Below are 23247 nucleotides of genomic sequence, written 5' to 3' on the forward strand. Positions count from 1 at the left end.
GTATATTAAGGGTCACAAGTGACAGCGCTGTATCAATCCACAGGAAGACAACAAGGCTGCAAGATGAAGTCTCTCTCTGGTGCAGTGGCACTGGCCCTCCTAGCTGCTGTGACGCTCATGTCACCCACCACCGACGCCAAGGTTTTCACCAAGTGTGAACTCCTGCAGAGGATGAAGCCTGAAATGCCCAAGACCATGCCCAACATCGAGGAGATCATGGCAAAAGGTAGGGTTTGTTTGTCTCTTAACCTACACTGGGGGCTCCCAAGCTATTTAAAACAGAAGCAAACCAATTCAGCATGCAATGATCCCAATGCATGAACTGAAAACTGAATATAAGTGGTTCTACAAGAGAAAGGTTGATAAGTTAGTGTAGCCAGAAAACTTCCACAAATGAACTTTGCTTTACTTAGGAGTCCAGATTAAAGTGTGATTGCAGAGCCTCAGAATAATCAAATACTGTTGCAATTATTTTTAAAAGAGAAGATTCAGTAAAAAAAAACATGTTCAAGAGCTGAATGTACTGCTTTAATAAATATCTACTTGGACAACTCTTGGTATCTTTAAAAACATTATGAAGCTACATTAAAACCATAGGATGGCACAGTGAAAATGAAGATAAAAGAAAAGATACATTTCTATAAAATTCAGAAGAAAGTCAACTCAAAACAGCTGATTCACTATTGCAAACTTTCAAACCATTTACCAAGCACTGGCACTGAAGCAGCAGTCAGGCCCAGCCATGTGTCTGAAGCTGAAGGCTCTGATGCAGAACTCTCTGCCTCCCGATTCCTTCACTTCACAGCTATCTGCAAGGTGGAGAAGACCACTGGCTTCGACACCACCCGTGTCAACCCCTCCAAGACCCTGACCCTGCCTCCCGAGGTGCTGAAGCTGGTGGGCCTGGGCGGAGGACTAGGGGACGGCAGCAGGCAGAACCAGTCAGCGCCAGGCGGGCTGCCGGCCGGACCCCGACCCGGCAGCCCTAACGGGCCCCCCAATCCACCCCCCGGAAACTCCATCAATTTAGGGGACCTGTTCGGGATCTTCCAGCTCAGCAACCGTTTTGCCTGCAGCGACGGAATCACTCCCTCGCACAACGTGTGCAGCATGGACTGCAACAGTAAGTAGCACTTCGGTCCCCCAGCTGTGCCTTTCAGGGTGACCTGACACGTGCTGCAGCTCTGCTCCTGCTGTGGGGGCTGCACTGCATTGCAAGTTCCAGGTGTGGCAGCTGCTGCTGGGCAGTTAAATCTCCCAGTGATGCCTAAGCGGGGTGAAGGCAGGTGGGAGGCGGTTCCCCTCTTCGGGAGACTGGGAAGAGAGTCCGAGTCCAGGCTACAGAGGTAAAACCATCATTAGGCCCTTATTTCAGCTGAACTCAAGGCAGAGTAGCAGAGGAGGAAGAAAACGTTTCTCTCTTTTTCTTTCTCTGTCAGTTTCCCTGGCTGAGCTCACTTCATTCTCACAGCCCCCCCTCATCCAGCAACTGGATGACTTTCCATTCTTGCCTTTCTAAAAACGTACTGTTTTCTTTAACAGTTTGTGGCTGCCTGCAGTCTACAGGGTGTGTCGGAATTCCAAGGATATATTGTTAATAAAAGAAACACAAACAACGTTTCACAGATGTGATGTCATCAGTGTTTCGTATCACTACTAGGCTACGCAGAAAGTGCAGGTTTGAGATTACAACTGTTATGACTATAACGATTTTGAGATTATTATGGTGTTATATACAAGATATATAAAAACAGTTTTTCAGATGAAAGTCCATCATGCTGCTCTGCAACAGCTGCAATGAATAAAGATTGTCCATATCCTCCAGTCCTGGAGAGTTATCTTCCTCACCACACAATATGTACAAGAGTCCACTTTGTACATATTGTGTGTCCACAGTGCACAGTCCACTGTGTCAAACAGAACTTAGTTCACGAGACTTCAGATAAAGTCCACATAATCAGTAAATGAGAAAATCTATCCCTGAAGCTTCCATCTATGATACAAAGAAAAATAAAAGAGAAAAGGTTTCATTAGAAATAAACCAAGATCTTACAGACACTTAAGCCCGAATTTATGATGCTCAATTACAGCCTTTAAACTTGAACTTGGATATCATCAAGCTTCCAGTTTCAGGACAAGAGTGTGGAAGGTTCTTTGCAAGTATCTGACACCACTTGTTTACCCTTCATGTCGCGCCCGTTTAATGCTACAGCAATACTTATTCTGTTTTCAGAGCTGATTGATGATGACATCACCGACGACATCACTTGCACGAAGACGCTCATTACGCTGATGAAGCAGTAAGTATCAGAAGGGGTCAAAGGTCAAGATTGAGTGAAGCAGGCAAGCTAGCACAGACTGGTGTTAATATTGCATGCTGTGAATGATAAGAGGTTACTGCATGTATATTTGCAAACAAGATCACCACGGTAAATTGTTTTTTTTTTAATTTTATTTAGGAAACTACCTAATACTCCCGAGGCCATGAAGACTATGCAGACAATGTAAGTGAACATGCAACAATAGCAGGAAACTTTAGAAAACAGTCTTGTCAAGAGTGAACTCTCCTGAATTTTAACAGTAACAGTAACAGTGTACTGATTTGTCCTCCAGGGCCGGATTTTGGTGTTCGTAGGCCCTAGACACTTTCACTCTGAAATGTGCAAAACGAGGGGTAAAGGCCAATTGAATGACGTCGATTGACATGATGCACTTTAAACTATTCTAATGCTGAACCACGTGATTGATGGAGGGGAGTCGAGCGACCATCACTTTGATACTTCTAGTTTCTAGAACAGCCACTAGAGAGCGTATGAATATTGATTTGGAGCTCCTAGAGTCGATCACAAGCATGTTGTTTCAGCTCGTTTTTTGTCAGTCACTAATGTTTCCCTCCTTCATTGGCCCTAAAAATATTGTAGGCCCTAGGCACTGTGCCAGCAGTGCCTAATGGGAAATCCGGCACTGCTCATAACACTTCATTAGACCCATCTGGAAGGATCTGGCCCACTGAGAAAACAGCGTGGCTTTCCCTTATAATCTCACATCCAGTGTTGTGCACATGTTGGTGGCATTTTGCATTGTTCTGCTTGTCTCATTTAATCATTTCCCTTCTTTGTGTGGAAGCATTATAGTGACTACTATCATTACAGGCATTTTGTTTTAAACTAATAAACACACCTGTACACGGTTTTTCTCTTCCAGGATGGAGTCGATGTTCAGCGAAATTGACTGCCTTACTAAGGACCCGGCTGTCTATTTCGCCGGCTGTTAAGTCAGCCCTCCAAGCAGAGAGGACCCGTAGAAATACAGAGAGAATCAGTAGCGTCCATCTTTATCTCTAATCATACTTATTATGTCTGGGCAAATGCTGTCACTATGTTATGAAAGTATCATACTCAATGAAAACCATTAATATGTCGCGTCACCTTTTTGCCCTGAAGAGAAGACGGACGGAGAAGCCATCATTTCCAACTGCTTTTACCTCACTTAATCACCTCCTTCCATTGTGTTCAAATCAGGTCTGTTCCGTGTTTCATTATAAAGTGACAGCTTCAAGCCTTTCTGCTATAGCCTTTGATGGGACTTTTCTATTTCTTTCAATAAACATTATGTTTAAACATTACACCAGTTGTCTGATTTTTTTTTAATTCTCAAAAGATGGAATTTTCTTCTTTTTGGGGGGAGGGGGGAGAGATTAATCGGGGTTTTTTTCTTGGGAATGAGCAAAAAACAGACTGAAGGTAAAATCGCCTGAAAAGGGTGTGTACACATTTTGTATTTTTGTTTTTAGATTTACGTAACCTTGTACTTTGTAACCTTGGACATTAGAAACTTGTTGAAAAGAGAAAGGCGAACAGGTCAAAAGCGAAAAAGCGCAGAGCGCCGTCAGTCAAAGCCGTAATCTGTTGTGATGCGTCGGTTACTCGGCGGCCGGGTGCCTACAAGGGAGCGGCGGCAGCCTGGGCCGGGAAAAGCCAAGCGAGCGGGGCCACAGCGCACCTCTGCAGGGGTCAGTGTCGCGGACCGATCCCGGACCTCCGTGCGCTTCCCCCGGGCGGAGGAAGTACAAGAGCGTCCCGGCCTGGCCGGCCCAGCCAATGGAAATCCGGAGGGGCGGGCCGTGTCTGAAGTCGCCCGCATCTTTGTTGCTGTTTCCTGAGGCCGGCGGAACATGAACGGATTAAAAGAGGGTGAGTAAATGATATTAAAACCAGATCATTCATGTCGCGGCGCTAATTGGGGGGGAAAAAAAAGAGATGGTTTTACCCGAACCGAACGTAGTGCCGTCGACCCTGTTTGTACCGTTTAGGTTCGGTTCGGCAAAGGGTGAAGAATGCATCGGTGTTGTGTTCTGTTGTCATGAATTGCACACTTTTTTTGAGCCATAAATCAGAAATGTTAGGATTACGATTTTGTAATGCCCCCCACAAAAATACACACATAATGCGCTTTTGTCCGAAATCAGTAACTCGTTTTCTTAAAATAGACACAGTGGATTGGACCTATTCAGGTTTTACGTTTGACTCGCAAATATACTGAATACTTTTCATTTGTGCTCCAAAGTCTGTTCGATTACTGCATGGTAGCAGATGTGCCGACGGACAGACACAGGACCTAAAGCAACAGCGCTTTCGCACAGTTTTGATTGAGGTGAATGACCGCTGCCTCGCCGAGTACTGGCAGCTATTGTTTTAATTCAGGTTGCTTTGAGTGTGAAACAGTCGGAGCATTAGAGAGTATTACCCGTAATCCCCCTGCCAGTCCAAGCGCTTCAATCGTGTGCGAAGTGCCATCCTGTGGAAGATGGCACCTAGAAACGATATTCCCTGGGCACGCCAGATCCTACAGATCAGAGACAGGTCGCCGCAGCAGAAGCTCACAGGGACTGTATCGCAATGGGCGGTTTTAACCGCATGCCCATTCGCTGTTTTGGCACCACAGCCTTCGGTTACACCTGTAACCCTCCGGCTAGCCAGAGCCGGGAGCCGGGAGTCGTGAGTTTGAACGGCGGCTCTCTTGAGCTAATGCGAGGTGCAGGGTGTGTAATTCTTGATCGCCATGGCGTGCTTCTGCCCTTTCACGGACCTGCCTGTGATTTTTAGCTAAACCTCAGTATGTGTTGTGAGGCAGCAGAGGTGTGCCTAGATGTGATCAGGCTCTGCGCCTTGTTTGTGGTTCTGTCTCTTGCAGCGTGTGCAGGTGTTTTCTCTCCTGTGATTCACGCTTCGTGGTGACTGGGGCAGTTTCCTGGAGATGATGAGAATGATCTATTCTTATAAGCAGTCTGTGTGCCTGTGGTGGTTCTTGTAGTGTGAACGGCTTGTTTTTCTTTGTAGGAGAGCAGAGGAGTAAGGAGGAGGCTGGACGTTTGGATAGTATTGGGCCTGCTGGCTGTAAAGAACCGGGCCAGCAGCCGAACGGCACGCCCGTGTCTGTGAAACAGGAGGCGCCGGAGCCGGAGGAACTGGGGTGGAACGGCACCGTGACGGATCGGTGGCACCCTGAGCCGGCCGCGGCTCCCGACCGCCTGCCGATCACGGGCGCCAGGGGGCGGGCCGAGACGCCGCGGGCAGATTCGGGGTCAGGCGGCCCGGCTGAGGCCGAGCTCGGTGTGTCCGTGTCCGAGGGGGAGCCGGGCGACGACTCGGATTCTGGGGCCGAGTCCTCGGACGCCGCGGAGAACGTCTCGGACCTGAGGCTCGTCCTCGTCAAGGAGGAAGAGAGGGGGGACGCCCCCGAGCCCGGCGGGGAGGGCCGGGGGTCGGAGGCTGAGCCGCGGGCCGCGCGCCGGACGCACCCCTGCCAGGACTGCGGCAAGGAGTACCTGCGGTCGGGGGCGCTGGCCGTCCACAGGCGCACCCACACCGGGGAGAAGCCCTACTGCTGCCCCGTCTGCGGCCGGGCCTTCGCCCGCTCCGGAGACCTCACCGCGCACCGCCGCAGGCACACGGGGGAGAAGCCCTACTCCTGCGCCCGCTGCCCCAAGACCTTCAGCCAGCTGGGCACCCTGCAGAAGCACCAGAAGGTGCACGAGGAGAAGCGCTACGCGTGCGAGGCCTGCGGGGAGGCCTTCGACCAGCGCGGCCAGCTGAAGGAGCACCTGGAGGCCCGGCACGGCGGCAGGGAGTACCCTTGCGGGGAGTGCGCCGCCGTCTTCCCGCACCCCACCAACCTGAGGCGGCACCAGAAGAACGCCCACAGCCCCGAGGCGAAGCCCCACGGCTGCCCGGACTGCGGCAAGACCTTCCGGCAGCTGAGCGACCTGAAGAAGCACCGGCGCGTGCACACGGGCGAGAAGCCCTACGCCTGCGGCGAGTGCGGGAAGAGCTTCTGCTGGCTGGAGACGCTGAAGCAGCACCGGCGCACGCACACAGGCGAGACGCCCTTCGAGTGCGCCCACTGCGGCAAGAGCTTCTCCCAGCTGGGCCACCTGCGGCAGCACGAGCTCATCCACTCCGACCAGCGGCCGCACCCCTGCGGCGAGTGCCCCAAGCGCTTCCGCCTGCTGAGCGACCTGAAGAAGCACCTGCGGGTGCACAGCGGCGAGAGGCCCTACCGCTGCCCCCACTGCCCCAAGAGCTTCACCCAGAACGGGGGCCTGAGGCAGCACCAGCGGGCCGCCCACTCCGGGGAGAGGCCCTACATCTGCAAGGAGTGCGGGCGGACCTTCAACATCCTGGGGGACCTGAGGAGACACTTCAAGGGCCAGCACGCCGCGGGGCAGGCTGCGAGCTGAGCCCCCCCACCGAGAGACACGAGTCACGGGTCTCCCTCGCTTGTCGGTTGTTTTGTCCTCGATGTTCTGAGCTGGACACCCGCTGGAAGTCCTGTCCTCATCAGCCCCGCTTGGGGGGCCTGTGAAATAACGGGGAAGGCTCCTTCGGTCCAGGCCGTTCGAACGCATCTTGTTAGCGGGGCTGGAAGTGTCCCAGCCAAGCAGCAGAACTCGGGTGGCTTTTTAAAACAGTGTCTTTGTTGATTTACAAAGCTGAATGAATCAAATGGGTGATGTTTTAATTGATACACTGGACATGTAGTGACTCGTGAAACGACACAAAGAACCACTGGAAAGACACGAGACTGAAATGCAAGTCTAGAAACGTTTTGAAACTGTTTTTATTCACATTGATTAGCAAGGCAGAGGGTCTGCTGACATCAGTAAGACAGAAGGAAAGGTTACAAGTGACAAGAGGCTGTTTGGCCCATCTAACTCGAATGGATGCTGGTGGTGAATCGATCCGATCTGTGACTGCGTGTTTGTGTTGTCAAGGAGATCGCCGGGGAAGGATACAGGAGAGGAGGCCGGGCTGTGCGGGGATCCCACCTGTGGGCGTTGGCGTCCGTCTGCCTCAGTAGGCGGGGAGGCTCGCTCGCTGGCTCATGCAGAAGTCGGGGCTCAGGCTCTCGATGGTGCAGTCGGACGTGTCCATCGTGCACAGGCTGCAGTCGCAGCTCAGGGCCACCGGGTAGGTCACGTGGGGGTCCACGCCAGGGGCGCAGCCCGGCAGCCGGATGGTCTCGTACTTGACGTCCCGGTACGTGCAGACGTGCTGGTAGATCATGGCCAGGGGGCTCTTGTAGACGGGCTCCTGGAAGGCAGGCAGGTGAGGATCATGAGTGTACCCACGCGAATCGGGACAGGCCTTTATAAACCCGCCGTGTGGTTGTGATGTTGATTTTTTTTTCTGGTGGAAAAACAAGTTTCACACTGGTTGCAGACAACAGCCAGGTCTCCTGTAGTTAGAAAGGGTCATAATATTGAGGTTTTCGAAAATTCCGTATTCAGATCCCATGCCAAGTTTGAGTTAGAGATGCAGTTTTGGAACCACGCTTTGATAACACTGCATATGTGTGGCCTTTAGATTTAAGCTTTACCCCGAGCATCTCAGAATTGCAATGACACAATTCTTCCAATGAATGCTGACCTCGCCTGCAGTCATGACATGGATGTTGCCTTTTGTTCTGCCAGGTATGAATTTCTACTGCTGTTCATGCTGCTTATGTGACTGAATTCATAGCTACAATGAGACCTCACTCACAGTTAGCTTCTTGCATGCAGACTGAACCTTCTTACACTTCCCTAAGACAAGACCGAGCTTCTGCTCTTACCCTGCCTTTGAAAAGCTGCTGAGTTTGCTGTTGTTGTCAAAGGTATTGAAATCAGACCTTGATGGAAGAAGCCTTGGTTTTACTTCTGACCTTGTGTCATTTGAAGATCACAAGGTTGTATTTTTTCCACCTGCACAACATTGTTCTGATGTTGAAATATTGATAAAGTCTCTTATTTTGTCACGATTTAACTGCTGCAATGCCTTACTAACTGAGGTATCCTCACAGGTATGAAACGGGCTTCAGTATTTCCAGAATACCGAAGCTCATGCTAACTGGAAGTACTCTGCATCAGCAGATTACTCCCATCCTCTGTAAATTGCACTGGCTGCCTGTAAAATTCAGAAGCTCTCCTGCTCGTGCATAAGACACCGGTGTCCTGTCTTCTAACATGGGTGCAAAGCAGGCTCCACACAGTGGGTGGTAGAGCCTTCTCTTGTGAAGCTCCATGTTATAAGTATAAATAAGGAAATTTCCTTGTACATCTTTTTACTGTAGGCTTTGAGGTTCGTATAATTTACTTTTCATGTTGATTTCACTGGGTCAATTTGCTGTACCTTTTTCTCTTTTACTTTTGCTATGTGTACTATGTGTGGCGGGTGTTTTGAAAAGCGCTCATTAATAAAATTATTATTATTTTATTGTAAAGTTTACTTTTCAACATGTTAAAAACAAGCTTAAGTTTCCTGTGTTTGACGATGCAAGCATCATCAAAATGAATAATAGACAATCTCTCATGTTCCATTTACTGTCACAGTGCTGTTTTCACTCAAGAATCTATTCAAATTGTTCCGGATGACAGACTCGTTCAGCTGCCTGCGCTGTGACAGCGTACTTCCTCACATCGTTTGTGCAGATCAGTCTGTCACCCCTCGTGCCTGAGAACCCCCCTTTCTGTCGGTTTTTGTCATGTATGAGCCTTCTGTCAATTAATAATAACAAGATTGCTAATAAATTCCATGCAATTGTGTTTTGTATCCCAGAGTGCTTCACATGTAAGAGGGAACCCATTTCATCCCCCGCTGTAGTGCAGCCCCACCTGGGTGACACCAGGTGAGGTCTGAACAGCAGATCAGGGGGAGGAGTGAGGCATTGTGTTGTACTATATTCTAGAGAAATGTAACCAGAACCATGCCTTGGGATCTGCAATGACCGAGTAATCAGGACGTTGGTTTGCCCTAATCCAAAACACATCTATGATCATCACACTGGTGGCATTGGTTGGAAAATCCAGTCTAGGGGGAAGAACACCCGGATACTGGAGCCTTAATTAAAATCTTGATGTGCTTAATTAGTCCTTGTTAATGAATGTTCAGTTGCTTGAACAGTTATTAGCAATACATTTCATATATATAAAATGTATGGGGCGGAGTGGTGGCACTGTGGCGCCTGTGGCTGGAAGGTTGCCGGTTCGAATCCTGCTGCCGGCAGAGGAATCCTACTCCGTTGGGCCCCTGAGCAAGGCCCTTCACCCCAACTGCTCCAGGGGCGCCGTATAAATGGCTGACCCTGCACTCTGACCCCCAGCTTCTCTCCCTGTCTGTGTCTCTCAAGGAGAGCAAGATGGGGTATGGGAAAAGACAAATTCCTAATACAAGAAATTGTATATGGCCGATAAAGTGATCTTCTCTTATCGTATATCAAGCATCTCTCTGGGAATTTAGAATAGCTACAAGAATAGGTCAAAGTCAGGAACTGTCATGCGGGAGCTTCCTGAGATGGAGTCCAGCAGGGACTGGGGTCACGTCAGGCGAACGCGCCTGTGGCACTCAGGAAGGCGAGACGCTACCTTGGTGAGGCAGTGGCCGCTGCAGATGGAGGTCCGAAACACCAGGCACTGCGGGCAGCCGTCTTTCTCCACGGAGACGGTCTCGTTCACGGGCTCGCAGGAGCGGAGGGGGGAGGTGGCGGCTGGGCTCGGGAGGCCACACAGGCCCAGCCCCAGGAGCGCGATGCATGCTGGGAAAGCCCTCATCCTTCTGGGAGCAGCAGAGGGTTCGTTCGATTCTTGCGGTTTCATACGAGTGGAACTTTCTTTCCACCTGAACTGAAACACAATCATTGAATATTTCCATAAGATTGTCATTTCGCTTCTCCGAAAGATTGGATGTTTCAGCAGTCCTTAAATCAGAATTTCTAAGCCCAACACCATTTTTATTCAAGGAATCTGGTCTTCCCTTAGAATAATAAATACAGGTTGCATGGATTTACCTGGTCACCAAACTTTGTAAAATAATTAAACTTTATTACCTCTACATATATTAAAGTCCTGTAATCATAAATTGCACATTTTACTCTATTATTGTTTAAATGACCTGTATGTTTCAGTGCACACCCTGCTGCAGGAGAATTCAGAACTGTTCTGAGGGGTGACTGCACATCTTCTTTCAGGCTCGGTGCTCCCTATTATGTTTAGCGTCACAATGTAAATGAGTGTTATGTTAGCAATTGCAGACTAATCCTGAGGTACTTGTGTTAACACTGTTACAAGCATCAGCATTACTGAAGTTCAGATGGGACATTGCTCAGAATGCCTAATGGGATATTTTTTTTTTAATCGTTGCTTTCATTTCACTTATTAATAGTGCATACTGTTATAATCAGATGGCAATTGGCAGTTAAACAGCCACAATGTATTGAGGCATCATATTCCTTATGCAAGTGATCCAAAATGAATATCTGACAACTTTGATATTGTTGTCAAGGTAAATTAACAAAACTTATAAAATGATTCTGACAACATATAGTGAGAGGGGATTAAAATATGCCCCAGACCGTTACTGCAGTAGCTCTCAACAGGGCTTGGTTTTCTGTTTAATAAAGTACAAAGAGCTTCCTTGTTTAGACACTTTTAGTTTTATTCTAATCCTTTGACCACCTGATGACTCATTAATACAGCTGAGTGCTGTTCTTACAAATGTTCTTGCAAATGTCTTAATTACAGGTAATTACACCTGGAATATTAACCTTAAAAATATACAAGTACAAAGAGCTGTCCATCATGCAGCTCAGCTGGATGTTCCTCTGGGTTGCACTGCGATGGACTTTAATAAAAGTTCTGACCTACCTGACTTGACTCTTCAGTTTCGGCTCAGCAGGTTTCGGTGAAGTATTGGTCTACACCGATCACAGCGGGCTTTTATAGCGCAGCAGTGCGATGCCATGGCAGTAGAGCTCAGCCCACTCACTAGTCTTTGCTGGTTGCTCTGAACGTAGCACTAATCCTGGAGTGGATTATTAAAAAGCACTTTGACTCGATAGTGTTCTTGATTCCTGAACAATGCTTGTCTATTTTTATTTAGGGACCTTGTAAGAAAAAACCCATCCCTTGGAATAAATAAAGATAAAGTATATCTCATAATAAAATGAACCATTTTGTACATGTGTTGTACATTCAGGAAGTAACTAAATGTAGGATTTTGATTCGGGTTTTTCGTCCTTTGTATTCTACTAATATTACAATTGTGCTTAAGAGGCAATAATGTGACTGTGCATAAAAGCAGCTTTTATTGTGTTTTTTTTTTGGAACCAGAAAGCATAAACTTGGAAAAGAACAGTTGTCCTACTAAAAAAATACAAGCTAAATTGTTTTTAAAAATCACAAAAAATGAGGTATGTGATTTTTTTTATTTCCACCAGCAAATAAAAATGAATATCCTTCCATTCCGATACATCCATATCACAAAGCTTGATGGGATTATGGTGCATCCACATCGGAAAGTCGCTTATTCCTGGTAAGGGTCCCAGCGGCCTAGAGTCCTGACCCAGGGCACAGGGGCCATGAAGAGGAGCAGGGTGCCTGTCTGCCTCTGGACACCAGCGCACACAGACATAGTTCGGACACAGTGAAGCCAGCCGGCCTGTCTTCGGAATCACCTGGTGGAGGTGCTCCAATCCAGAATCAAACCAGGACCCGAGAGCTGTGAGGCAGCAGAACTAAACACCACTCCTCTACCTCTCTAGTATCCATTTATCTAAAAGGTTTATTTACCCCCAATACTCTGATTCAGACATTGCAGGCAAAGCACTGCTGTTAATTCAGGGTTCTTTATCTTCTACAGTATTACAATGGGTCCTACTAGACTGGACCCAGACAGAACAGATTTAAATACAGTCTTACTGCTTTTCAGGGTTTCATTTCAGCTGGGCTCCCTGGAGTAACTCCTGAGCCACACTTTACCTTTGCTACTCTCAACATTAAGTCTTCTTAAAGCTCTGGTCTTTGTGTAATTTTGACCGGTTTAGAATGCCTACTGGGCACCTACAGGGGAAATCATTTTTCTTTTGGTGTCTTTTATTAATGTTAAATTCCGAAGTGGAGCCTTGTGGTACTCTCTTATTCCAGTGGATACACAATGTGTACTCGTATGTTAGGTACTCACATTTCATGATATTGAGTTTAGCAGCTTTTTTCCTTGAACTGACATCATGCAGAGTTTTAGAAGAAGAGAAAATTAAAATCTGTATGTTGCTTTCAGTAATCCTCAGCGATGTCCAAGGCCTTCACCTCCAGGAAGATGAGAAGGAGCTGAGGTGCTCAGGAAGGACATGCTGGTTTTTCCACTGATCCTGCGCCTCAAGGCTGGAGGGATGGGTACATGCTATCTGATGTCCTCAAGGACTGAGCCAGCACGGCTGAACTGTATTTTGCACAAGTCAACTAGATTTCAGGTCCCTGTGATGAAGGGCTGATGCATGACCTCTGATGAGGTCTGTCATAATCTCCCAGATTAATTATTCACTTACCTGCTTCATCTTTGTCATTATTCCGAGAAATGTGGAAAGGTCAGACATTTAATCCTTGTATATACACTCACTGTTATTATTAATATCACTATTTTTATTTGTTTGTCAGTCCTTTGCATCTGTCCTTCCTGTTGTGGATCCTCAGTGCTGTCCTTGTCTGTCTGTTCCACCAGTGTGTGTCAGGATACAGTGTGTGTCAGCCTCTGGTTACAACGGAGGCTCACCTGTCCATCCGCTGTACTTGAAGCAGTTATCTGTCCTTAGCTGACTGTTGTTAAACCGAAAAAAAAAAAAGTTAAAGCTGGCGAAGATGAAACTCGAAATACGACTGTTTGCTTCTGAAAAAAATCTTTTCTGTTTGTTAAAGGTGCTGTTAGCATTTTTAAAACAATCTAGGAGACGGATCGCTTTTGTTCATTTAAGAGTTTGTTGACTCTGCTAAACACCACTTTCTTTAGATGATGCTTTCACAGAATCTGAAGCTCACTGCCCTGCTTATTTCAAAATAATAATAATAATAATAATAATAATAATAATAATAATAATAATAATAATAATTGCTTACACTTATATAGCGCTTTTCTGGACACTCCACTCAAAGCGCTTTACAGGTAATGGGGATCCCCTCCATCACCACCAATGTGCAGCATCCACCTGCATTAACACACTGTTAGGCTATCTGGCGTTCTGCAAGATCTGCGGTTTTTTATTGTAGTGCTATACACTGTAAACCCGAAACTGATTAATGGACTGACTGCCTTTTGAAGGCGAGTAGAGCGTTTTAGAGTCAGATTTCCGAACAAAACATTCCACACAATACTGCAGTTGCAACTCTTAAAAATCCTGTGTTATTTTTAACAACAACAACAACAACAACAACAACAACAACAACAACAATATAGTTGTTGTTCTGATTCTTTAAATACGTTGGAATTTGCGATAGCATCGAAAAGGGAGGAACTGTATGACCGCAGATAACGTCAAACCCGGTTGATATTGACTGACGGACCGCTGCGGTATATTCGTGTGAGTGGAGGTTATGAAAGAGGACAAGAGAGAAAAGTAACAGAAATTCGCGCAGAAAAATAAAACTATGGCAGGTGAGGGAGAGGAAGAAAAACAAAAAGTAAGTCTGAATTCTTTGACAATTCCCATGCTTAAGGGCCAGCTTGATTTAACAGCTGCCAAGGTTAGGGCTAACTTGCTTAGGAAGGTAGAATTGTGTTTTCTAATTTCCCACTGTTAAACCTTCTTTTTTTACACGATTATTGAAATACCATTTTTACTGCGCGTTTCTCTTAATGGCGCCACTATATGCTTATCGTAATCGTATATATATATATTATCCTGATGTAATATATGTCTACCAGATTCTGTATACTCGGTAGATTCAGTAAACTAAGTAATTAAGTAATTAAAACTGCCTCTGTCTGGTTATGGGTTAGCTAACTTTGTTGTTGCTTGTTATGGTTTATTGATGAGTTGTTATTGGAGAACCCGAGTAATCCTATGATGCTTTCTGTGGTGGCAGATGGGGATTTGTGCACGGTTAGGTGCCGAGACTGAACGTCTCGGTCTCAGCTCACTCCTGGCTATTCCCAAGGATTCCCATACTGTTCCCTCCCTCTCCCGGCAGTCCTTCAAGCTCCTGGGGATCCTGGACATCCAGAACACTCCGTGTGCTCGGGAAGCAGTCCTGCATGGCTCAGTCGGCTCACTCTTCTCTGGGTTGTCCCACTTTTTAGCAACAAGTAAGCCTTTTCTTCTGTTACTTCTTCTGATCGGGATGTGAATCGTGTTCCTCAGAATAGCAACCCGCTGTGCTAAACTGTTACTTCTTCCGGGTGGACAAGCAGCCCGAGTGGTGAAGTAAACAGAAACTCCAGCTGCAGGCTGTACTCCTGCGCCCGGCGCTCGAGTTTGTTACCTTGCTTCAAGGGTGATGGACGGGTCCATCAACAGTCCACAATGAACTCTTTAGGCACCGGTGCACATCAGTCACTTCAGCTTTGATACTGTCAAATCGTGAAGATGTCGGTGAAATTCCTTATTGGTTGGATTGGATTCATATCCTGTTTCAAGCACTAAAAATACTACTGAGGTATTTCCCCCCTTTAAAATTCCTTGGCTTTCCTTTGCAGGCAGAGTCAGGAGATCCTTTGACATTGGCGTAGCTGGCTTCATGCTGATAACTCTAGGATCTTGGTGAGTGAGTGAGTGTGCTTTGTTTCACTTGAACCCAGGGCCTTTCTGACAATGACTTGGTATTACTGTTATTATTATTTTTATTGTTGTCATTTTGTGAAGCTCTTTTTGAGACACTACCTTTAAATGCGCTATATAAAATAAAGTTTTTATTATTATTATTATTACTGGTAAAATTCAGTGTCCAAACACATTCATATCATGAGTGAAAGCAGGTAATTGAAATAACAAATGAATGTAAAGAATATAGTTTTTTAGATAGTAATGGAAAGAAAGGTTTTTGAATGTTTCAGAAATATTCAGGATATACTACGTCGCAAGCTGCTGAGGTGTACAGTTTAATGAATACTGGACCGTGTGCAGTTAACGAGATGTATTATCACATTGTAGTCTTGCATATTGTACACCGCATCCATATTCATTTACATACTAATTACACATACTAATTTAGCTTTAAACTGTTATTAATTGAGCATGTCGTAACTGTTATAACAGTTTATGGGTTATAAACACATCCAGTTTCAGGGCCTCCCTACAATTCTCCTTTAATTGAGCTTCTCTCATCTCCACCTGATCTGCCTCTAAAGTGGAAGCAGCACTTGGGTGCACCTCCTGTGTTAAAGCATTCTGGGATGGAACATGCTCTACAAGTACGGAGAAGTATTATAGCAGTGTTAAGGCCAGGTATTACTACTGCTGTTAGAAAGTGCCTGCTGAAGAGGCGGCTGACTGTTGCTCTGGGCCTGTAAAGGTTCTACTGCAGGTACAGCAACGCGAAGCTTCGTGTACAGCAGAGGCTCATCCAGGATGGCATGAAGAACAAGGTCATGTACGAAGGCACGAGCCTGGACCCGACCCGGAAGCAGAACGGCGAGGACAGGCGCAGCTCCTGACCTGGCCCCCACCCCTCTCGCACTGCCCGGAGAGCAGTTCCTGGTCCTCAACAAGCACAAGAGCCGCATGGAGACGTGAGGTCCATCTGCCACTAATGTTCGGCAAAATTTATTTATATTGTGTCCGCAGACGTCAATCGTGAGACAAAGCATGTGGTATTAAATCCATTTCAGGGGAACAATTTCTTAACTTTTTTGGGCTGTTTTATTGTCAGGTTTTAAGTGATGTGTTTTCCTTCTAAATTTGAAGGGCGATGTTTAAAAATAAAAAGACAATTCTGTGACCATAAATCCAAGTCCTGTGGCAGTAAATTGCTGCTCAGTAGTACGAGATCAGGGGGTTCTGTAAAAGACAGTGGGTGACATGAAAGGATAACCAATGTTTTATATTTCTTCTTCATATTTTGGAAAAGAAAGAGTGGTGTACCTGTAGATCCTCATGGGAAATTAGTCAGAATTTGAATATATTATTCTACCACTAGGTGACACTCTTGTCCATGATTGACATTGTTCTTCTGAAAAGGTCTTTGACACGTAAAAACCAGTGCCAAACAGTTTTTGCCAAAGTGCCAAACAGTTTTTGCCAAAGTGCCAAACAGTGCCCTCACACCTGAAGAGGCTCCATGGCCGAAACGTTGTGTTCTCTTTCTTCTTCTTTTCAGCATGGAATAAACCTATTATTTGTTCCTTTGCACGTAAAACAGTACTGCTGAGATACGTTCAGATATTCTTTTGTGTTTTCGATTGTATCGTTTTATTTGAAAGAAAGAAACAACTCAGAATCCTAATGTTAACACGATCACGTCTCTGGAAAGTGGCTTGTGACTGACTGCCGTAAGAGTGTACTGGCAGACAGTTCTCACCTGAAAGCTGGGACCCCCTGCAGAACAGCACCCTGCTGTCTTCATGGTGCGGCGCTGATTTGTGATTTCTAGTGAAGGAGGAAGAGTGCTACTTATTAGCTCAACAGCTGCAGGATCACCACTGGCTCTCTATCAGACCCCAGCTGTGCTGTCTGAGGTCAGCAGAGATCATGCTTCAGGGAGAGCTGACGGCTTGTGCATTACTGCTGAGGTTAGAAATACTACAGTATAGAGGAGATGCATTGCAACATGGTTTACAGTGAGGAAAATCTTATTTTATTAAAAACCATATTTATATTACAGTAGATATAAACATAGACCAGAAACGAACATACACACAGACAGTATATTACATATATCGTTTTTAAAGTACAGTATAAATACAAAAGGAATAGCACTGGAAGAGAGAAGCCAAAGCACTGAAAGAAAGCTCAGCCAAAAGAGTGCCTTCTGCTGGCAGCCTTTTCAGTTTGTATGTCATTTTGATGCAGTCAGTGTGGTTTGATACCATACGTTTTTAACACGTAATTAGATCTTAGTTCCACCTTTCTGCTGGTGACGAGTACGCCAGCGACTCCTGTGTTAAGTGCTGCTGTGCAGCAGGGTGGGTCAGTTGTGTTGCTCACACCAGTCCCTGGGCTGTTATGTTGATGGTGTGTCTAGCACGTGCTGCCCTGTGGACAACAGGTAACCTTTCAGAGATTCCTTGCACCTGTGTGCTGTTAGAACCTGTGACCGGTGGTTGTAAAGGATTTTTGAAGAGGAGTTTGTCTATATATATATATGTATCTCACAATAATAAAGTTTATTTAAACTTGAATACAAGTGTGTCTTTTTGTAAAAACATACTTCTCTTTCTGAGTGTGATAACACTGGAAAGCTTTATGTTGGTATACTGAGGGTAGCTATGGAACTAAGATAATCATTTGACGTGTGAGTATTACTACTGATTACATGTTATATATGCAGTGTGTCTATTAATTTAACTAACCTAAATTACCTAATGCATATAACATTTTATAGCGACCTATTCATTCAAATAGTTGTATGCAGGGACCTGACAATCAGAAAGTACTTCCTGCAAAGAATTCACAATTTGGTTATGAGTAGTATTTTGCCCCTAGGTTAGGCTAAAGTAACTGGAGTTGCCTGCAAGGCTTTCAGATAGGAGATCTGTTCCTTGACATGGCTTGTAATGAGCAAGCAGGGGAATTCAGAGCTGTGGATTTCTCAGATCTCTCGTTGAGAAGCTTTCCTGGCCCAAATCCGCAGCGCCTGAGCAGCCACGCAGGTCCGGTGGGTGTCGAAGAGGTGGGTGTGGCCCTTGGTCGTTGCGCCTGTTGTTCAAAGTCTGTGGTTCCCTCCAGCAGACCCCCGCTAGGATGTCGCCCCCCCCTCCTCGGCGCTGGCGCGGCTGGCCGCGTCCGCGTCGCGAGAGCTGGAGGAGCTCGCGGCCCGCGTGATCTTGGTCAGGGTCTCCTCGTAGGGGGGCGGCAGGTACACCATCAGGAAAACGCCGTCCGAAAGGTCGGAGCTGGGGGTGGGAAACTGTTCTGCGTCCCAGGTCAGGGAGGAGAGGATCTCGGCGTTACTTTCGGCATCCTGGAAGTCCAGTGTGATGACGTTGGCTGAGCTCAGTTTGCCGCGGGAGTATCTCTTGTACACCAGGAAAGCCAGGATGCCGATGCAGAGAAGGGAGGCTGTGGGGAGGATGATGTAGAATACAGCCTCGGGCTCAGGGTCGTTGACTGAGTTCAGTTCATTCCAGTGATAACTCTGTAGGGGAAAAAAAGAATGCAGTAAACTTTGTGCTCTTTAAGTGTCTGTTAGTACAGGAGGACTTCTCAAAGATTAGGAAAGCGAGAAGGCCATTCTAAACAATCGCACACGTTCGTGTTGCCAATCGCCACGTGGAGCAAAATGGTTCTGCACCCAGGCTATGAGCCTCACTGTTGTGTGTGACCTTCAGCGTCAGGCCCTGCAGGTTCCTCGGGGCCCTGCTTCTAGATGTGTTTTGTGTTTGTGTCTGTCTTAATGAGCCATTTGTCCCTTTGACCACTGCAGTACCCCAGCTTGGAATTCAACCCACAATCCTAGAGCTGCTGATATGAGCACTGTTTTCACTCAAGAAGAACTATTATATTAGCAAGCAACAGTTAAGAAAAATAGCTGACAGATGCATCTGCCAGCCTCTGTAGAAATCATATAATGCTCTTTCTCAGTCATTAAATGCGATTGGATTGGAACGGCTGTGCACTGCCTAGCCCCAGCTCTGTGCCCCTGGTGTGAACTACACACGCAGATTCTCTTTAAGAAACACCATTGAAGCTCTGCTTATTTATTCTTATTACAGCAGCTTCAGCCAAATAATATCCGCCAGCCCTTAGTGATTAAGTATTTATTTTCTTTTTGTCTTTGTGCTCCGAAGAAATCCGTAACACTGTCAACAGAATAAGTTGGATCTTAAGAATGTAACATATCTAACCTGCCAGTAGTAGTCGGCTGGCTAATTTTGAGGAGAAAAATCGATGTCTTTTAAGCTTTGGCTGTGTCGTGCATTAGGAGACCCAATGTACACTGCAGTCAGAGAGCATTCAAGAGGACCCAAAGTAAGTGTAACACATCAATGGATTGTGCTTACTTTTAGCCATATAAGGGCATCAGCAGGTTACAATGGTGAATGGTCTACTGTAACATACAACTTCAGGCAAAGTTCAGAATTTCTCTCTGCCTTGACTTTGGTACAACATAACATGTTAACATCAACTGGAAATATTTTTACATGTGTCATTATTACAGATTCCTGGCATATCCCCATACAGCTGGCTTTAGAGGTCGGGATCTTTAATTTCTCAAAGACCTGGGACGACTTAATTTACGCAGAGATTATTTTATACAAAAATCAGCCCTCAAGGACCAGAGCTGCCTTAACTGAACAAATGACCACCCTGTGTTCCAGATCTGTAAAGAACAAGTCTCTTGTGTTACTACAATCTTCTGAGTCCTTTAAAGAGTCCGTGTCTGTCTATTTAGTGTGAATACAGCATGACTTCCCTAAACATTAGTAGTTCTTCTATATTTAATATATTTATATCAGGAGGATAATTCGATCAGAAAGATCATGAAATAGGAAAACACAGCATCTTCCCAGTGCAGATCTCCTGACTCTCTCGATATTTTGACTCTCTTCATTTAATATTTATATTATATATATTTAATATATAGTGTTTTATTGTTGGGAAAGTCCAGCAGCATGTAAACGATAATAAATAGTTTAACAGAAACACTTCACTGTATTTTAATCATAAACCCAAGAGTCAAAATTTTTGTTTCAAAGTTAAGACTCGGTTTATGGGATGCAGTGATGCTCTTTGTTGGTCAGCAGAATTAACATGCTAATATCGTCACTTGCACGGCATTGCTCCCTGATGCAAAAACCTGATAAACGTCTGCTCTTACCGCCAATATGAAATGCTGAAAGAGCATCCTTACACCCTACCAAAGCACCTGCGACACCCCTCTCTCATGAATAGTCTTATAGATGAGCTGTCGCCATGAGCTGTCTGTTAGTCACAAAGCAAACTAAAACCATGATGTCTCCGACTGGCCTGTCTGAATTGCGCAGCATCAAAAACACACGAAGAAGAGTTCATGTACTGACACGTCAACCGCTGGAAAAAACGAGCAGGTGTAGGTGAAAGAGAGAAAAGCAAGAACAGCAAGAAAGAAGGCTTAAGGATATTAAATGACTGAAAAAAGCATCAATGACTTTTTTAAACTTCCTGAAATAATCTTCTTAAATCTTAATGTAATTTTTGAAAAGTCTTTCAGGTGGTAAGGTATATGCAAAAGTATTCTTACCATGTTCCGATTCACGTTTCAGTCGAAATTAAGAACCTTCCTAGTAGTGAGCTGTAACAGTGTGAGACATCTGGCAGGTCCTGCTGCTGCGTGCTGGCAGATACAGTAGCTGGCCCTGGTGAACTCACCTGTAATTGTTTCTCTATGGAAGTGGGCGGCGCCCCAGTCACCCAGTCATAGGTTCCTCTGCCAGCTGGTCCGAACTTCATCCAGCTGCTCTCCAACAGCCTCCGCATTTTGGGGCGTGTGGCGTGCGCTGGGGCAGCGAAGAGGCGTGGGGGTTCGGAGCCTGGCGACAGCTTTAGAGGTGCCGATTTCCTCCCGCTCCCCGGCTGAGCGCTTCAAGCAGAGTGCTGGCGTGTCCGCGGGGAGGTGGCGATAAACACCCACACGCCGGCCATCCCTGAGCCAATCACAGCGCCGGGCTCGCAAGTGAAAGGCAGTCTCTTTGGGATTTACTGCAGCTGGCCTGTATCAGAGGGAGAGGCAGCAGGGCAGGTGCCAGAGCCCTGCTTTAGTCGGGCGCGCATTGGTTTATAAGGACTGAGCGCAGGGATTCGGCACGCGATGCTGGGAGCACATGGACTCCAGTGAAGGAGGATAATGAAATAGGAAAACACAGCCCCTCCCCAGTGCTGATCCTCTCCTGGCTCTCTCGGTATTTTCTGTCATTTCCTCAAGTGGATTGAGCTCCGCACAGCAAGCAGCTGAATGAAACACCTTGCTGTGAGTTAATAAACAGCTGTGAGTGGGGAAGGGGAAGGGGCTGGGGTGGGGATGAGTTTGTATTATCCCAAGCTCCTAGTCCTGGAGTCTCTTCGCTTCAGTAGGGTTGGATGAGATCAGGTTTGAGACATGGAGAATACAAGCTAGACAAAGGGAACAACGTAGTTCTGAAACCTGTTTTTTTGTAAATTTGCGTTGGGTTTCACATGTTCGCAGAAAGGCCCATTTTTTAAGACCGGTAACTATTGTGGACTTGCATTAACGGCATTTCTCAATTTTTCTGATGCCTGTTGAAATCTTGCTTTTCTTACCACTAAAGGCAAGAGAAAGGTGTGTGTTGTTGGAAAGTTAAAAGAACATCACAAAAAGATTTTTTGTTGGAGCTATGTCACCATTCAATACGACGAGACATGAAGAGGTGATCCTGGCAGGATTACATGTAAGAAATTTTCATTCGCCCAGGATGAAAAGGGGTGGGTGTGACACCAGACTGACAGGAAGTCCTTGCCAGTGTGGGGCGTTATTATAAGAAAGACAGGGAGAGGCTGGCTTTTCAGCAGGGGAGCCAAACAGCATGTCCTCAGCATCGTGCCAGACAAATCCTAATGCGAGCTATAAATGACAATCCCTACTATGATATGCAAGCAAAGGAAGGAAGATTCACAGATTTTACACATCAGACAAATAATAAGTGCTGCACTTCCTAAATCCATCCAGAGATAAGTGATTCCAGGATAAAGTCCCTGTCCTCCTTTCCCCTTCCCAGCTTTCCTCTGATGGAAAGTTATGAGAAGTGATTGGCACATGGACAGGTTGCATGGCAGGGAGTGTTAAAGGCACTCGTCTCTGGTCTTCGTGTGCGGTAGTGCAGAGTCCTTGAACAATCAAGCAATGCCTTAACTGCAGCTTGTCGGTGCACTGTGTTGCCCAGAGATGACAAGGCTACAGTAAAAGAGCCTTAGGCTCATCTCCTTGTGAAATGAAAAGCCCTTCGATGCAATTCCATGCACAAGTAATAAAGTGTTACCCTTTCAAACCTGGAAGGAGAGTAAGAGTGTTCTATCCCAACCCCTGTTGAGGCTGCTTGAGACTTTCCCCGGATACAAACATACACAAAGTAACACAAAAATCAGATCTGATGGGTAAATTGAATAGATCGGTGTTTGGGCATTTCTGAAGGGTAACTGCAACCTAAACACGGGGATTCGCAAAAAATGCTCTTCCTGTTGCAGAAGGATTATTTCAATACTGTATAACCTGGTCTGTCTTGAGGCAGTGACGTTAACTGGGGACAAGGATCCGATCTGCCAAAAATGAAAATGTTGAGGGTGTTTTTGTAGAAAGTGTTGAATCTGTTCCTAATCAGGGTTGCAGGACTGAGTTCTGTAGACAGGTAAGCAGACAGTATACAGTGAGGGACTATGACTATTGACTGTTGACTCTGGGCTGGCTGTTTAATTTTCCTAACGGATCACATGGCAGATTTAATCATGATCCTTCGTGGAGTTGCTGGTAAATTAAATGAGATGCAAACCTGGATGTGTATTTACATTCTGTGACATCACTGGATTGTTATACAGCATGAATCTCTGTCTTTAATGTATTTCTAATTACCCCTGGAGACGATACCCTGGAATGTAATGATGATATAGGGCTGAAAAGTCAAAATAAAAAGAAGAGTGAAAAACGTTGAGGAAGACCTCTGCCTGGTGCTGCTGTGAGTTACAGAGCAGATTCCTCGGTGCTTGCAGGGCTTTGCAAAACTCACCCAGGACCCAGATGGGTTTTCCAGCCACGCTGAGATCAGACATTGTGCTCCATCTCCTTCTTTGCATCTTTGT

At 46.0% G+C, this 23247-nt stretch overlaps 5 protein-coding genes and 1 long non-coding RNA gene across 7 annotated transcripts; 3 read left to right on the forward strand and 3 right to left on the reverse strand.

Moving 5' to 3' along the window:
- Window positions 1-23: 23 nt before the first annotated feature.
- Window positions 24-3625, forward strand: LOC107079318 (sperm acrosome-associated protein 5-like). The gene is made up of 5 exons (XM_015362440.2): window positions 24-226; window positions 806-1123; window positions 2234-2300; window positions 2460-2504; window positions 3205-3625. Exons 1-5 carry the CDS (start codon window positions 64-66, stop codon window positions 3272-3274), a joined length of 663 nt encoding a protein of 220 aa, XP_015217926.1. The 5' UTR covers window positions 24-63; the 3' UTR covers window positions 3275-3625.
- On the reverse strand, window positions 3424-4924 carry LOC107079321 (uncharacterized). Its single transcript, XR_001480278.2, has 2 exons — window positions 4747-4924; window positions 3424-4158 (listed from the first exon to the last, which is right to left on the reverse strand). It is a non-coding gene; the product is annotated as an uncharacterized lncRNA (long non-coding RNA).
- LOC102691238 (zinc finger protein 436-like) lies at window positions 4112-7108 on the forward strand. Its single transcript, XM_015362439.2, has 2 exons — window positions 4112-4193; window positions 5340-7108. The coding sequence occupies exons 1-2, from the start codon at window positions 4175-4177 to the stop codon at window positions 6737-6739; spliced, it is 1419 nt and encodes a 472-aa protein (XP_015217925.2). The 5' UTR covers window positions 4112-4174; the 3' UTR covers window positions 6740-7108.
- Window positions 7102-11262, reverse strand: lhb (luteinizing hormone subunit beta). 2 transcript variants are annotated; one of them, XM_015362445.2, is made up of 3 exons: window positions 11180-11262; window positions 9902-10159; window positions 7102-7592 (listed from the first exon to the last, which is right to left on the reverse strand). In XM_015362445.2, exons 2-3 carry the CDS (start codon window positions 10130-10132, stop codon window positions 7353-7355), a joined length of 471 nt encoding a protein of 156 aa, XP_015217931.2. In that variant the 5' UTR covers window positions 10133-10159; window positions 11180-11262; the 3' UTR covers window positions 7102-7352. The 2 variants fall into 2 exon arrangements, with proteins under 2 accessions (XP_015217931.2, XP_069036100.1); XM_069179999.1 differs by having other exon boundaries at window positions 9902-10091; window positions 11180-11226.
- Window positions 11263-13786: 2524 nt separating this feature from the next.
- Window positions 13787-17644, forward strand: cox20 (cytochrome c oxidase assembly factor COX20). The gene is made up of 4 exons (XM_006638441.3): window positions 13787-13984; window positions 14495-14609; window positions 15000-15063; window positions 15815-17644. Exons 1-4 carry the CDS (start codon window positions 13952-13954, stop codon window positions 15954-15956), a joined length of 354 nt encoding a protein of 117 aa, XP_006638504.2. The 5' UTR covers window positions 13787-13951; the 3' UTR covers window positions 15957-17644.
- On the reverse strand, window positions 17613-21251 carry LOC138223897 (small integral membrane protein 28). The gene is made up of 2 exons (XM_069179998.1): window positions 20809-21251; window positions 17613-18595 (listed from the first exon to the last, which is right to left on the reverse strand). The coding sequence occupies exons 1-2, from the start codon at window positions 20914-20916 to the stop codon at window positions 18197-18199; spliced, it is 507 nt and encodes a 168-aa protein (XP_069036099.1). The 5' UTR covers window positions 20917-21251; the 3' UTR covers window positions 17613-18196.
- Window positions 21252-23247: the final 1996 nt, after the last annotated feature.

Source organism: Lepisosteus oculatus, chromosome 17 (assembly GCF_040954835.1).
Source record: "Lepisosteus oculatus isolate fLepOcu1 chromosome 17, fLepOcu1.hap2, whole genome shotgun sequence".
Taxonomy (NCBI): Eukaryota; Metazoa; Chordata; class Actinopteri; order Semionotiformes; family Lepisosteidae; genus Lepisosteus; species Lepisosteus oculatus.

What these genes read in the sequence shown, in the direction of transcription:
- LOC107079318 (XM_015362440.2), top strand. Translation starts at nt 64, where the DNA reads ATGAAGTCTCTCTCTGGTGCAGTGGCACTGGCCCTCCTAGCTGCTGTG. An exon ending in GTGCAGCATGGACTGCAACA is followed by an intron (nt 1,124 to 2,233) that starts GTAAGTAGCACT and finishes TTCTGTTTTCAG; the next exon opens with AGCTGATTGATGATGACATC. An exon ending in CTCATTACGCTGATGAAGCA is followed by an intron (nt 2,301 to 2,459) that starts GTAAGTATCAGA and finishes AATTTTATTTAG; the next exon opens with GAAACTACCTAATACTCCCG.
- lhb (XM_015362445.2), bottom strand. Translation starts at nt 10,132, where the DNA reads ATGAAACCGCAAGAATCGAACGAACCCTCTGCTGCTCCCAGAAGGATG. An exon ending in GCGGCCACTGCCTCACCAAG is followed by an intron (nt 7,593 to 9,901) that starts GTAGCGTCTCGC and finishes CCTGCCTTCCAG; the next exon opens with GAGCCCGTCTACAAGAGCCC.
- cox20 (XM_006638441.3), top strand. Translation starts at nt 13,952, where the DNA reads ATGGCAGGTGAGGGAGAGGAAGAAAAACAAAAA. An exon ending in GAGAGGAAGAAAAACAAAAA is followed by an intron (nt 13,985 to 14,494) that starts GTAAGTCTGAAT and finishes CTCTCCCGGCAG; the next exon opens with TCCTTCAAGCTCCTGGGGAT. An exon ending in GTCCCACTTTTTAGCAACAA is followed by an intron (nt 14,610 to 14,999) that starts GTAAGCCTTTTC and finishes TTTCCTTTGCAG; the next exon opens with GCAGAGTCAGGAGATCCTTT.
- LOC138223897 (XM_069179998.1), bottom strand. Translation starts at nt 20,916, where the DNA reads ATGCGGAGGCTGTTGGAGAGCAGCTGGATGAAGTTCGGACCAGCTGGC. An exon ending in CCATAGAGAAACAATTACAG is followed by an intron (nt 18,596 to 20,808) that starts GTGAGTTCACCA and finishes TTTCCCCTACAG; the next exon opens with AGTTATCACTGGAATGAACT.